Below are 13,845 nucleotides of genomic sequence, written 5' to 3'. Positions count from 1 at the left end.
TTCATTGAATCAAGTTCAAAATAGAAGTTTCCTTTTTGTCTATTGAGTCAATTTAGTATTTTGAGTTGCATGTAACCCTTTGGTACGTGCATATGACTCAAAATTGTTTAAAGTAAATCTTTGTTTATATATGATCATGGTAGTCAAAAACGTGATCCAGACCGTAAGATCATACTATGCTTTCACCTATCCGATCTCATTTCACTTAAAACTCGCGATCTTCCCGGATCGTGTAAGATTGTCGTTGTAAATTGTGAATCGTATGGGAGCGGCGATTCTCGCGAGATAGTCCCTCAAAGTCGCGACGATATTTCTCTCGTTGTCTTGCATCGCAATCCATTCCAACAGTGAGAGAGAATAAGGAGATAGGTTAAGCAATGACGGAGACACCTCTATCAATGTCAACTCTCGAGACGACAACGACTCTTGCAGGCATAGTGGCGGCTGCCTCTCTATCACTTCGTGAGGGAGGATGGAAATGGAGTTGTTTTAAAACCCTAAATCTTTAACCTAGTTTTTTAAGTATATTAAAGTCGAATTGTAAAGCACATTTAGTAAATAGCCATGATAGTAAAACCTATTGCATGGTAAAGTAACTCCTTTAAAATAAAGAGGGTAAAGACTATTAAATAAAAGAGTGTAAAGACTCTTGATAGTAAAAGTAACTCTTACAAAAAAAAGAGAGTGATTCCCTATCTTCCACAAGAGAGAAAAAACGGGATAGTGTGATTAAAAAAAATAAAAGTAAAAGTGGGACACTAAAAAGATAAAGTTATCACTGTTACGACAAAGAAATAATAACTCCCTCCATTTTGTCAAAATTAAAACTAGTCCCTCTTTTCTATAAATCGAGAAGACCACCACTACACAATTACTCCTACTCACCGAAACAACCACTCCCTCTCTTCTCTGTTTACACCTAATGATGAATTTTTTATTTAATATATTATAAGGTTTAGTTATGAATTTTAAGTGACAATAAAATTTGTAGGATCTTACGATCGTTCTACGATCTTCCGATTTACGATTTATATTATCCTTTCCAATCTTGATTAGGATCTCGATTTTGACTACCATATATATGATTATTAGGGTATGTTCAAATATTTTATCTAAATTCCTATAACGGTTAAAAGTTAAAGTTTTCATGCACACTTTTGTTTTGGTTGTATGAATTGATACGTCGAGTATTCATGAATTGGTACAATGGATTGATATATGATATGCATGTAAATTATGATTGTTGAACTACTTAGAATGTGTAATTTTATTCAATTTGGTTTATCTAAGGCGTTTTGAATTTGTAGTATGTTATTTTTTAATTAAGAAACATGTGAAAGTTATTAGATGAACCAAATAGGTGATGTGATACATATGAAGAGTTTCTGGTTTTATGCAAACTTGTTGGGTAAACAAGTTGTTTGCTGATGAAAATGAGTTTAACCAAATCTAGTGAGCTCAAATGGGCTCACTTGCTAGCTGAGAAAGGACTTGTTAGACAAGCTTGGTGGAATCAGCTCCCAATGGTCCTAGTCGTTGAGCGAGTGAACCTGTCACTAGACAAAAGATACTATGAAAAATTTAGTGAGTCCAAGGTTGACTTGATCTTTGGGTGAGCCTATACCTCGTTGACTCGTTAGACAAGCTTGGTGGAATCAGCACCCAATGGTCCTAGTCGTTGAGCGAGTGAACCTATCACTAGACAAAAGATACTATGAAAAATTTAGTGAGTCCAAGGTTGACTTGATCTTTAGGTGAGCCTATACCTCGTTGAGCGAGAAAAGGATTCACACTGAGCAAGTTTAAGTTTGAATGAAGACCAAACTCAGCGGTGTGAAGGGGTGGGGGGTGGGGTTAGAGTCGGTCATTTTATGCCATAATCTACTAGAATGAGGTTGAGAAGAGCCAATGTCATTTTATGCCATAAATCTATTGGATTTATCATAATTGTGCTTTATATGTGGGTATGATGTATAAATATGATTATTTCGAGGAGATTTTCCATATTGTATAGCATGGTAGTTAGAATCGTACGAATCATACGATTCGTATCGTGATACGGTTCAAAATTTTGGTCCAACGAAACGTATCAGTAGATGAATCGTTTTTTGACTTGAATCGTGTTCTGAATCGGATGAATCGTGTAGGAATCGTATGATTCCCGATTCAGTTTCGTTTCAGCCAATTCTGACACGCTTACACTTCCCCAAAATATTTCTCAAAATACACATCTCACGACACACTACCTACACGCTGGTCAGACCTGCTACTCACACCGGATGAGCTTCACGCAACATGCAATACACATCGAAAATGAAAAAACCCAAACTGAAGAGTCACATTTGGAAGGATATTTGGTTATAAATTAAGAGGGGAAAGAAATATGAGATGCATAAGAAGCTAGAGAAGAAGCATAAAGTGAAAGAGAAAAGAAGAAGTATAAAAAACCTGACTACCCGTGAAGAATAAAGCACCGCGTGAAGAAGAAAGCCTGAAAGCATTTTGAACAAGTTTGCTTTCTGCTAAAATTTTTTCTACTCAAATGTTTTTCGCGCAAATGTTTTTTGCCCAAATGTTTTTTGCCGCTGGCTTTTTCATATATTGCTTTTTATGAAGTTTCTAGATTTTTAATTTTAATAATATTTAATTTAATGTACATCAAATCAACCTTTTATTTCACTTTTTCGGAAACCTTCACACGTGATCTCTTGCTTTACGTTTTTATTTTTTTGTTTAAATTCCATCTTTTTAGCATAAAGATTTTTTGTTTAAATTCCATCTTTTTAGCATAAAGATCAGAATCTACGTTTCTTTTTCAAATAAAATATGTTTTATACTTTAAAATAATTTAGCATAATTTACGTTTCTTTTTCATCGTTTACTAAAACATAATTAATCTTTAAAATAAAGTATACGTTTTATACTTTATATTTTGATAGTTCCTTTTATATTTTTTTTTATTCTGAATGTTAATTTAAATTTTTTTATTCTTAATGTTAATTTAAAATTTTTTATTCTGAATGTTAATTTATATTTTTTTTATTATGAATGTTAATTTATATTTTTTTAAGAAGAAATATTAGTTTGAATTTATTCTTATTTGTAGAATTAGAAAGAGTATGTCTCAAACAAAGAGAAAGAAAGAAACAGATATTACATGGAATCATTGTGAGAGTGTTCCTCCTCATAGACTTTTAGTAAGTGCAAATATTGTTCACATACTTGTTGGGGTGGTGTAGCAAGAATGAAACATCATCTTGCTGGAACAAAGGAGAATGTCATTGCTTGTACATCTGTTCTTGATGATGTTAGAGAAATGTTTTTGAAGTTATTAGAAGATAAAGAAAAAATAAAAGAAGCAAATCGGGTAGATTGTTTTGAAGAAACAAATATTCAATGTAGTAAGAAGGGGAAACAAGGAGTTGCAAAACAGACAACTATAAATGAAATGTTTAAAGATAGAGAGTTGGTGATTCAAGATATTTGCAACTGCATATATGGGAATGCTTTGCCATTTAATTTGGTAAGAAGCTCCTTATTTACCCAAATGTTGAAATCTGTTGGGGAATATGGAAAGGGTTTAAAGCCTCCAACTTATCATGAAGTTAGAGTATCTTATCTGAAAAAAGCGGTTGACAATATCCAAGCTAGTTTGGAGAAATATAAGGTTGAATGGGAAAAATGGTGATGTACTTTGATGTGTGATGGTTGGACAGATGGAAAAGGGAGGTCTCTTACCAACTGTTTAGTTAATAGTCCAAGCGGAACATTGTTCTTAAAATCTATTGATACCAGTAATGTGATCAAGAATGCTAAACAAATGTTTGAATTGTTAAATTCTGAAGAAATTGGGGAGGATAATGTCGTGCAAGATGTGACAGATGGTGCTTCTAATTTTGTGGCAGCAGGAAAGATGTTAGAAGAGAAGAGAACTAAACTATTTTGGTCTCCGTGTGCAGCTCATTGTCTTGACTTAATTCTTGAAGACATTGGTGAACTTCCAGTATTTTACAATATAATTGCAAATGCAAAAAAAGTCACAACTTTCATTTATAGACACACATGGGTCCTAAATTTATATAGAAAATATTCTAAAGGAAAAGAATTAACTCGACCAGCAGTCACAAGATTTGCAACTGCTTTTCTAACCCTTCAGTGTATAGCACAACAGAAAAATGCTCTTCGAGGTATGTTTGTTTCAGAAGCATGGACAACTAGTAAACATGCTAGTAAGACTGAAGGTAAACAAGTAGTGAGCATTGTTTTATCTGATGTTAGATTTTGGAAATCTATCCAATATTGCCTGAAGTGTGTCACTCCACTTGTAAAAATACTAAGGCTTGTGGATGGAGACTCAAAACCTGCAATCCCATATATTTATGAAGCTATGGATAGAGCTAAAGAGCAAATAGCTGCAAATTTCAAGAATGAAGAATCTCGTTATAAAAAGGTGTGGAAAATAATTGATACTCGTTGGAATTTGCAGTTACATAGACCTCTTCATGCTGCTGCTTACTACCTTAATCCTAAGTAACTAACACTATACTTTCTTAGATTACAATTTCATAACTATAACACTATACTTCTTTTTTATATTAGATTTCATTATGACAAAAACTTCAATCCGGATGAAGAGGTTTCATATGGTTTGTATGAGACCATAGAAAAAATGATCCCTAATAGAAGGATTAGATTTCAACTTGATCAACAACTTGATAGATTTAAGAAAGCCCAAGGATTATTTGGAAGAAGAATGGCAATTGACACTAGGGATAAGAAGCAACCTGGTATAATTTTTTTTTTCAAGATTTTGTTAAAAGCATAATTTCACAATTATAAATGTTAGTTTTGACATTGCAGCTCTTTGGTGGGAAAGTTATGGTGTTGAAGGTAAAGAGTTGCAAAATCTAGCAATGAGAATTTTAAGTCTCACTTGTAGTGCTACTGGTTGTGAAAGAAACTGGAGCATATTTGATCAAGTCCATACCAAAAGAAGAAACCGCTTGGAACAACAAAGATTAAATGCTCTTGTCTTTGTTAAATATAATCTTCAACTTGAAATGAGACAAAAGGTTAGAGAAGAGAAAGGAGATACTTATGATCCTATATGTTTATCTGATATTGAATCAGATGATGAGTGGATTACTGAAAAAGAGGATCCTTGTCTACCAAACGATGTTTCATGGATGGATATACATGAATCTTTTACTCTTGAAGAGGGAGCTCCAAGCAAGAAAAGGAAGAGGGGTCCAAGAAACTTAAACATAAAGGGAAAATCTACTACACCAGCAAATGATAATGGAATTGAAGGGATGGTTGAAGAAGTTGAGGAAGAGGATGAAGAAGATGAAGATGAGTTGCCACAAAATGTTATATTAGATGAAGAAGATGATCTAAGTGACATTGATCTTGGAGATGATGAATGAAAGAATAAAATTAAGATGTAACATTTAAATTAGAGATCTTGATTTAATTATAATATATGATATTTTTAATGTTTTTTATTTATCATGTATCTTACGATTCAAAGTAAGATTCGATTCACGATTCAAAAAAATTCACAAAAAAATTCACGATACGAATCTCGATTCGATAACCATGTTGTATAATGTTAGTGTATGTATTTGAGTAGGGATTCTAATGCGAGATCATCCTAACTCTGCTAAACACTCAGACTCATAAAATTTGGTGTATATCAATTATTAGATCATTAGTACGATGCTGATAATCAAATTGTTGTAATAAGAGATAAATTGTAATTCCTTACTTCAACTTAAAAGAAGTAAAATTTATATACCATATGGTATGATTTGTTTGTACAATGCATAAGATAGCCTTCACCCAAATGAGGTCCTATGAGCTTTCCTTTCAAACATATTTTTCGATCAAATAAACCTCATTATAGAAACCAAGATATTAGAGATGAGTCAATGTAAAAATGAAAGAAAATGGTTATATAATTGTATACAATTTTATAGAACAAAGTTTATTTACATGCATATTACATAACCTTCCACAGAAGAATTCAAGAGTTGGTCTATTGTCCAAAATGTGAAACTTAATCATTGATTTAATAAAAAGTTAATTATGTTTTTGTTCCTAAACTATGACATGGTTTTGATTTTCATCCTATGACAAACTTTGATATTGTTAGGTCCTCATATTTAAGACATGCATGAGTGTAGTCTTCCTCGCCCAACGGGTTAATTGTTTTCTGGCATGACAAACTGCAAATCACATGATAGTAGGAAAACTTGTGGATTGCATCCAACTAGTTTTTCGTTTGTCACATCCAAAGACAATCAACGCCGTTGGACGAAAATAACTGCATCCGTGCCTTTCTTAAGTATAACGACCTAACAGGATCAAAGTTTGAGATAGAAACGAATATGAAATCTGCCTTATAGTTTACAAACAAAAACATACTTAACCTTTTTATCAACTGCCATTTTATATCTAACATGGAAACAGTGTCAATCCTATGTGCACAATCCAGAGAATTCAACCATTCTGTGTGAAAGACTTGATGAGCAATGGCTAAAGTGAAGAACTTTGAGCCTTTTTCTGGAACCACACAGCTGCAATGGTTACAAGGGAAGCATAAACTGAATTTGGTATCTTCTTCACCACTTTCCCAACACATGGAACACCCTCAGTGGCTTTCTTTGTTGCCACTGCAACTGTTGGTGCTACAACCAAAGTGACAATAAGTTTTTGGCTAACAACAGTGAATGTATCAGCTGTCATTTGCAGAATGAAATCAAAAAATTCTTCACGGTCAATATCCCCATCAAGGTTGATATCACATTTCTGCAAATTGTTATATGAATCACACTTAGTTTCAACAAACTAATAAAAAATTAAATGTAGCTGAAGTATAATGATAAATTCTGTTGGTCTGAACCAAGTTTTACTTGTACATTTAGCTTGTTTATAAGAGTTGAATTTTAACAAAGTCTGACAGAGGACCTTATTACATTATTAAAATGTATGAACTTCTTCGGGATTGAAAACTCACTTATTCACTGAACACCATAGCTCAAAGTTAGTACACAACTCAAAACCACACCACAAACCATGGGCTTTGAACCAAAGTAGTCCCTGATATTTAGGCTATGTTTGAGTTGATGTAAGAAGATAGAATGGAATATAATGTTATGTTAAGTTGTTTGAATTGGTAAGATGAGTATGAAAAGGAAATTAGTGCAACCTACTCCATCCTAGTTCATTATTGACCTTAACTTCTCTTTCTCCCCCAATATGAGAGAAATGAGAATATTTTTCATTATATCATAACATTCCATTATGTTCCATAAAATCATTCTACTCCATTCCATTCCATTCCAATCCATCTCTTCCCTCATCCAAGTGAGACATGATGATAGAATAGTCTTTGTTACCAACTGTCCATCATTGCCTCACAAAACCTCTGCAAATTCAGAAACATGGAGTTTCTTCACAAACACAAACCAATGCACTTATGCTAGTTTAATACTAAATTAAGAGGAGAATTATTATTTTTCACATAGTTTGAGATACTGCAATTCTGTTAATTGTTGTATTGCAACCACAAATGTTTAACAATGGCAATTTTACTGAGTAACAATGTCTACAGACTGCAGTATTTCCTCCTTCCAAGTTACATGACACACCTACAAGTACAAATTTCCGAATTCACTTAGATCAAACCAACCAGTTAAAATACAATCAATACGAGCACTGGTGAAAACAGGGATGCCTCCTTTCATCTTCACTCTTCAAACATCAAGTTTCTAGTGGTTCTAAATATTATATAACTTTACAGCAATGGGAACCAGAATGTTGAAGTCCTTCTCAAATTGTATACTCAGAACCATTACTTGACTTTCACTTTGAGATATGTTGTAATACAATAATCATTTATATATCTTGACTTGAAACATGCTTTAATAATGACGGTTTTCATTTGCTATTTTGAATTCCTCTCATTATCACTTTCACTTTCACCAAGCATGCACTAAACCATAAATACATCTGACATGGTTATCTCTCAAATTAACCAAACTCTAACAAACAATTTATCTGATGAAGCAGGATTACTACTTGTCTTTAAGCTCTCCTTTGTTATCATAATGGAAAACCTGAATTAGTACATAACATGCTTATAACAAAAAGCGCCATAGTTTAGATTGGTTTCAACTGTGTAAAACTTTTACATATATAAATAAATAGAGTACCTAGTTTGATCTCATTATGTCACAATAAAGTACCTCTTTGAGTTCTATGACTCTGGCTTTTGATGGAGGGTCAAAATGGGGACCAGGTATATACTTGTTGATGTCACTATAACATAGAAACAGGTCTCTTTTAGAATAAATAATCAATTTTATTCAGTAGTTGAAAATAAAGGCCACCAAAATGTCAAAAACAATAATGAAGCAGCCTTCTTACTTGTACACGAGTAAAACAGCAATATACAGATCTTCAAAACTCAACTTATCACTTTCCTTTTGATTCTGTACTTTTTCAAAAACTCGATCTGTTATCCTTCTTATTTGCCTTTTCCTCCACTCCTTACCTGTGTAAAATGCGTAGCTATTAAACATTAGCAATTGATCACCATAACTTGACCACACAATTGTGTTCTATTTTTAATATGCTGTATCTTACATATGCAAGAATGTTAAGTCCAGTTAATGAAGGCATAAAAACTGCATTACCATTAAATCCAGTTACCATTTGTTCATGAAGAGTGAACTAGGAAAGTTTTCAACCATCAAAGAGTGGTTTTATAGAAATACCAATGATGCTGAACAGAATCATTAATAATTTAGGGGTTTGTGATAACATTTAAAAGTTTGAGAGATTCAGTAAGTAATATCAAGTTCATTTCTTCAGCCTGAATTTAGGCTACTTGAATATTAATATCTTTGGTCTAGCTGTTAAAAACCACTTTGTAAAAATCAAGTGTTCAATTCTTGAATGGAGACCCTAAAATTACAGCAACTTTTCTTGCTCTCATACTTTCTCATCCTTTTTTTTTTCCCTTATTTCCCTTCTATCATTTTTCTCCTGTTTTCTCCTTAACAGGTTTGTTTCTATCCTACATCTCAAGCTGGGTCACATAATCAAATCCAAATATTTATATAGTCTTCCCTCATTCTTGGCTTTATTTTCCTCTAATCATACACGTCTAAACTTCACAGATTGTTGTCATCAAATCACAGCCTTTGTTGCACACACGGAACAGATGATGTCACTGGCCACAACTTATCCCAAAATGGCTTAACTTTAGACTTCAAAAGCAAAGCATCAAACACCTCCAAAGCATGATTCAACAAATAAACAGCCCCTTCAATGGGATTTACATAACTTCACAATTTAAAATCTTAATTTCCAGCAGAAACCAAAACATAAGGGTTTTGAACAGCTTGAACACCTATCTTGTTACTACTTTACCAGATTTATCACATTCAAATTTAATCCACACCCCACTTGAAAAGCACAATCATTTCTTTCAAAAATACCATATTTGGTACAGCACGAAACCCCAACTTCCCCAATTTCATACTTTCCATGGCACAACATGGCAACAAATTCAATCACAGTGAAGCCTACTCAGGATATAAGTGGGTTATATATGTATAAAAAACAAATATATTTTTCAAGTTTCAAGCTTTTGATTATTACTATTAATTAATATTTTGGTCCACTGTCTAAACGACCCTTAATTGTAGGCACAAAAGGGAAATTTCGAAAACTGAGAAAAACAAGAGGAAGAGAACAAATGAAAAAGATGCAGGAACTGAAAATCAGAAAATGGAAGGAAGAAAGAAGAAGAAATGAGAAGGGAAATAAGGAATACCATCTAACTTGTCAAAGACTTGTCCCATGCTGTGATACCAAAAACAAGTCTCTCAGATTTGAAGCTGTTTGTATATGTGGTTGTGGTGATAGATTTAAGGCACAGTAATATACTATGAAATCAAACTTACGTTAATACTTTGAAGGAATCTAAAACCAGACATGTCATCATTTTGTTTTTGTTTTCTTCTTAAATAGGAAAAAAACACCTTTTTTCATCTATCGTCTATTCTTTTTAGATCTTTCTAAAATTCTTTTTGAAAATTTGTATTTTGATTTATAATAATTTTTTAGTAGATAAATTTGATTGTTCTCTTGGAATATTATACGAAGAGTATTAATTTTGATTGAAATAAAAAAAGTTACACTTGTCATGATAAATTAAAAAGTGAAAAATTTAATATAATGACATCAAAATTTTAAGACTTCTTTTTTGTAAAGTTATATATAGGTGATAGATATCACAAAATGAAAGCGACGTTGATAGATTCTCTTCTCATATTCATCGTTTACTTTGATTTAGTTCAATAATTAATGAATATTTTATTTGTTATTATTAAATTAGAAAATAGTAAACTATATATATATATATATATATATATATATCACAAATCACTTTATCATAAAAGTAAGTTAAGCGTATAATAATGTTGATGTGCGAAAAACAAATTAAATTATCTATAAACATATCCACCAAAGAATTTTCTATAAAAGAAGAGGTAAAGTATTAAATTTATAATACTAATTTTTTTATAATAATAAGTTTTTATATATTTTTATTCATGATAAAAATTTATATATTTACAAATCTATAAAATCGATGACATGTCTTTTAATTACTATTTTTTTTTCTGTTACAAATAAAGGTTTATATTTATTTTGTTAAATTCATTATTCCAACAAATTTTAATCACATATTTCAATAAATAAGAAACTCAAATAGAGAATCCATACTTTTAGAATTTAGTTTGATATAGTTTTTTCATAGTATCAATAACTAAAAATGATTTTAAATATAACTTTCAAAGTATATAAATAAATTTTACGTTATTTGTTTTATAAAATTGAGTTACCCTAAAAACTTTAATTCTTATATGAGTGAAAAGTAATTTTTATCTTACAAAAGGATTTAGTTAAACTTAAGTTTCAATTTTAAGATTACATCATATTATTCAAAAAAAGAAAAAAATTCTGGCCTGATTAACCATTTAAAAATATTTAAGTTTTAGAGTTTATTTGTTTCAACAGACAGATCTAAAACAGAATATGTAGTGAGCATAGAAAGCACATTTAACAAAAAGAAAAAATAAAAAAAAAAAACATAAAAACCAATACAAATTTATTACTGTATACTTTCTTCCCATAAGAGAAAAGATTTATCGTTAAGTTTGAGAAAATGTTTTAAAAGACCTCAACATAATTTATTATATGATATATAATAATTTATTTTAACTTAATAAACTATTCTGTTTATAATAATAATAATAATAATATAAATAATAAATAATATAATATAATAATATAAATAATAAGTTATATAATATAATAATATAAATAATAAATTATATAATATAATAATATAAATTTGGTGGTCAAGTGTACGGATTATACAACGGTGGAGTTCTATACTAATTTTTTATTTAAAATAAAATGTCATTCACAAATGCTTCGTAACATTTTTTCAATGCTATGAAAAAAATTAATTTATTTTATTAATTTTTGTAATTTATTTCTTTAAAGTGTAGTATTAAATAAAAATTTTAAAAATAATTATAACTCATACAAATACTAATTTATACTACTTATTATTTAAAGGGTAAAATGGTAATCTCATTTTTATATATATTAAAACATTTTTTTATCTATCATATCAATTTAATCATTCACAAACTCTCAGAAATTTTACTTTCAAATTCATTCAGAATCACCTCTAAATTCCTTAAAAAAACAAAACACATTTCACTCTCGAATTCATTCAAATCCATTTTCATCCATCTATCTAAGTGAACAAAGCCCGTAGAAAAGTGTATTAAAAATATCATATCAACTAATAAAAATATGAACATAGAAGGCAATAATATCTAATAATTAATTTAAATCCCAATTTAAGTGTAGTATGTACTTATTCTTTTCATTTTTAGTAAATTTTTTTATATAACATTTTGGACAATGAAATAAAGTGATTTAAATAGAATTTTTGAATAAAATAAAATAAAATTTTATTAAGGGTTTGTATTATAAACCATAATGTCATAATTTTGAATATTATAAAACTTATTTATAAAAAGTTGCCACTTCACAAATTATACTAGCCTAAGAAGAGTGTTAAAGATATACAAATATCTGTTAACTGTTTACTTACTAACTCGAACAATTCAGAGAATTACATTATTTTCTTTGAATCTGGTTTTGTATTTAATGAAATTTGTCTCCTATGATGTATATTCTCCATCTCCAATACGAACAAATGTTTAAAATATGATTTGATTGTGCTAAAGATATAATTTGAATATTACATTTAAATAAATAGATACAATATGACATCTTATCAAATATTTCTTATTATTAGATATTAATTTTGTTTTTTATTATTGTATCCCTTTATTATAAATAAGAATATTAATGTGACACAACACACAACTATAAGTATTTTTCTCAATGCTTCTTATTTCGCACAAAAAAATGTCATAATCAAGCAATATGAACAAAAAGTGACTTAATCTCTTTTCATTCCTAAAATAAGTTTCCTTTTATTGATTTACTTCATGAGTAAACTGAAAATGTCATAACTCTATTTTCCCACATAAAGTGAGTTATAGTAAAATCTAAGTGGGTTTGATCCACTATAACATTAAAATGAAATTTCAATGAAAAATAAATTAAAGAATAAAAAGTAAAGCACAACCAACATTTATAAAATTTTTATTTTAATTGATTAATTCATTTATGAATTCATTAGAAAAATAACACTTTCTTATCCTGAACTACACTATAATTATCTGTTTTAGATCAATAGGTTTATATCATCAGTTTTGCATGCGTTTTTTTATAAGATATATTGTGTACAATATTTACGTAAATAGTTTTATTTAATTATAAACATAGTATACAGAATGATTAAAAAAATATTAATATATAAATTTACTAATAATTCATGCTTATAATTATAATAAGGGTTTAAATTTAATATAATTAATTTTAAGTAGATTGTGTCAACATTTTAAACCGTAGAATAGTCAAAGTTAAGAGTAAATTAATTTTTTTTTACGTATATAAATATTTTTAAGTAACTGTTTGTTTGGAATTTCATTCTTAAAGAATATTTTTTGCTCTAAAAAAATTGCCCATGAATTAATCCTTATTCATAAGATTTTTGTGAGAATTTTGGTTATATAAACTTTTTTTTCTTTTGTAATTCGTTTTACATGGACTCTTCAATCCTATGTGAAGAGGCCCTATGGGCTGACTAATTGAGAGGTATAACAAACATTGAGAGGTGTGAAAAGCAAGACAATACAATTTGAGAATATGAGAATCTACATCACTTTCTTGCAAAGCAAATTCCAAATAATTGAGTGTAAAATGGGCATTGTATAAAGGAAAATTAGAATTAGGTAAAGTATCCTTAATAGGAATTTTCATGAGCATCACATGCCAATAAATCTTGTCTCTCATTCAAGAATTGGACACCTATGATCTTCCTTCATTGATAGATATGTTAAAAGAATAGTAAAATTAAGTTATAAAAAATCTGAGTTTAAATTTCACATTAAATAAAGATTAAAAAATTAAGTATTTATTAGATAAAAAAACTCACAAATTTATTACTTTAAAAGTTTTAGGTTAAATGTAACGTTATTATCTTATGTCGATTTGATTCAGGTTATATGATTGTTAAATCTTCTTGGTAATTTTTTTCGAAAGATTCATCACAGCTAACCTATATAATATGTAAATAAGGTATAAATTTTACCTTATGAATTAGTTTTATAATGTTGACAT

General features: G+C 29.6%; 3 protein-coding genes across 3 annotated transcripts; 2 read left to right on the top strand and 1 right to left on the bottom strand.

Moving 5' to 3' along the window:
- The first annotated feature begins 3,697 nt into the window (after window positions 1-3,697).
- Window positions 3,698-4,534, top strand: LOC114166942 (uncharacterized). The gene has a single exon (XM_085668135.1). It carries the CDS (start codon window positions 3,698-3,700, stop codon window positions 4,532-4,534), a length of 837 nt encoding a protein of 278 aa, XP_085524261.1.
- Window positions 4,535-4,860: 326 nt separating this feature from the next.
- On the top strand, window positions 4,861-5,426 carry LOC146881997 (uncharacterized). The gene has a single exon (XM_085667560.1). It carries the CDS (start codon window positions 4,914-4,916, stop codon window positions 5,424-5,426), a length of 513 nt encoding a protein of 170 aa, XP_085523686.1. The 5' UTR covers window positions 4,861-4,913.
- Window positions 5,427-5,939: 513 nt separating this feature from the next.
- Window positions 5,940-10,012, bottom strand: LOC114165111 (Calcium-binding EF hand family protein). The gene is made up of 4 exons (XM_028049777.2): window positions 9,845-10,012; window positions 8,431-8,557; window positions 8,250-8,322; window positions 5,940-6,810 (listed from the first exon to the last, which is right to left on the bottom strand). The coding sequence occupies exons 1-4, from the start codon at window positions 9,870-9,872 to the stop codon at window positions 6,538-6,540; spliced, it is 501 nt and encodes a 166-aa protein (XP_027905578.1). The 5' UTR covers window positions 9,873-10,012; the 3' UTR covers window positions 5,940-6,537.
- Window positions 10,013-13,845: the final 3,833 nt, after the last annotated feature.

The sequence above is a fragment of the Vigna unguiculata genome, chromosome 10, assembly GCF_037176805.1.
Source record: "Vigna unguiculata cultivar grain cowpea cultivar isolate G323 ecotype 2 chromosome 10, ASM3717680v1, whole genome shotgun sequence".
Lineage (NCBI taxonomy): Eukaryota > Viridiplantae > Streptophyta > Magnoliopsida > Fabales > Fabaceae > Vigna > Vigna unguiculata.
This window is presented reverse-complemented; position numbering and strand designations above follow the sequence as displayed.

What these genes read in the sequence shown, in the direction of transcription:
- LOC114166942 (XM_085668135.1), top strand. Translation starts at nt 3,698, where the DNA reads ATGTGTGATGGTTGGACAGATGGAAAAGGGAGGTCTCTTACCAACTGT.
- LOC146881997 (XM_085667560.1), top strand. Translation starts at nt 4,914, where the DNA reads ATGAGAATTTTAAGTCTCACTTGTAGTGCTACTGGTTGTGAAAGAAAC.
- LOC114165111 (XM_028049777.2), bottom strand. Translation starts at nt 9,872, where the DNA reads ATGGGACAAGTCTTTGACAAGTTAGATG. An exon ending in AGTCTTTGACAAGTTAGATG is followed by an intron (nt 8,558 to 9,844) that starts GTATTCCTTATT and finishes CATTTTACACAG; the next exon opens with GTAAGGAGTGGAGGAAAAGG. An exon ending in GCTGTTTTACTCGTGTACAA is followed by an intron (nt 8,323 to 8,430) that starts GTAAGAAGGCTG and finishes TCTATGTTATAG; the next exon opens with TGACATCAACAAGTATATAC.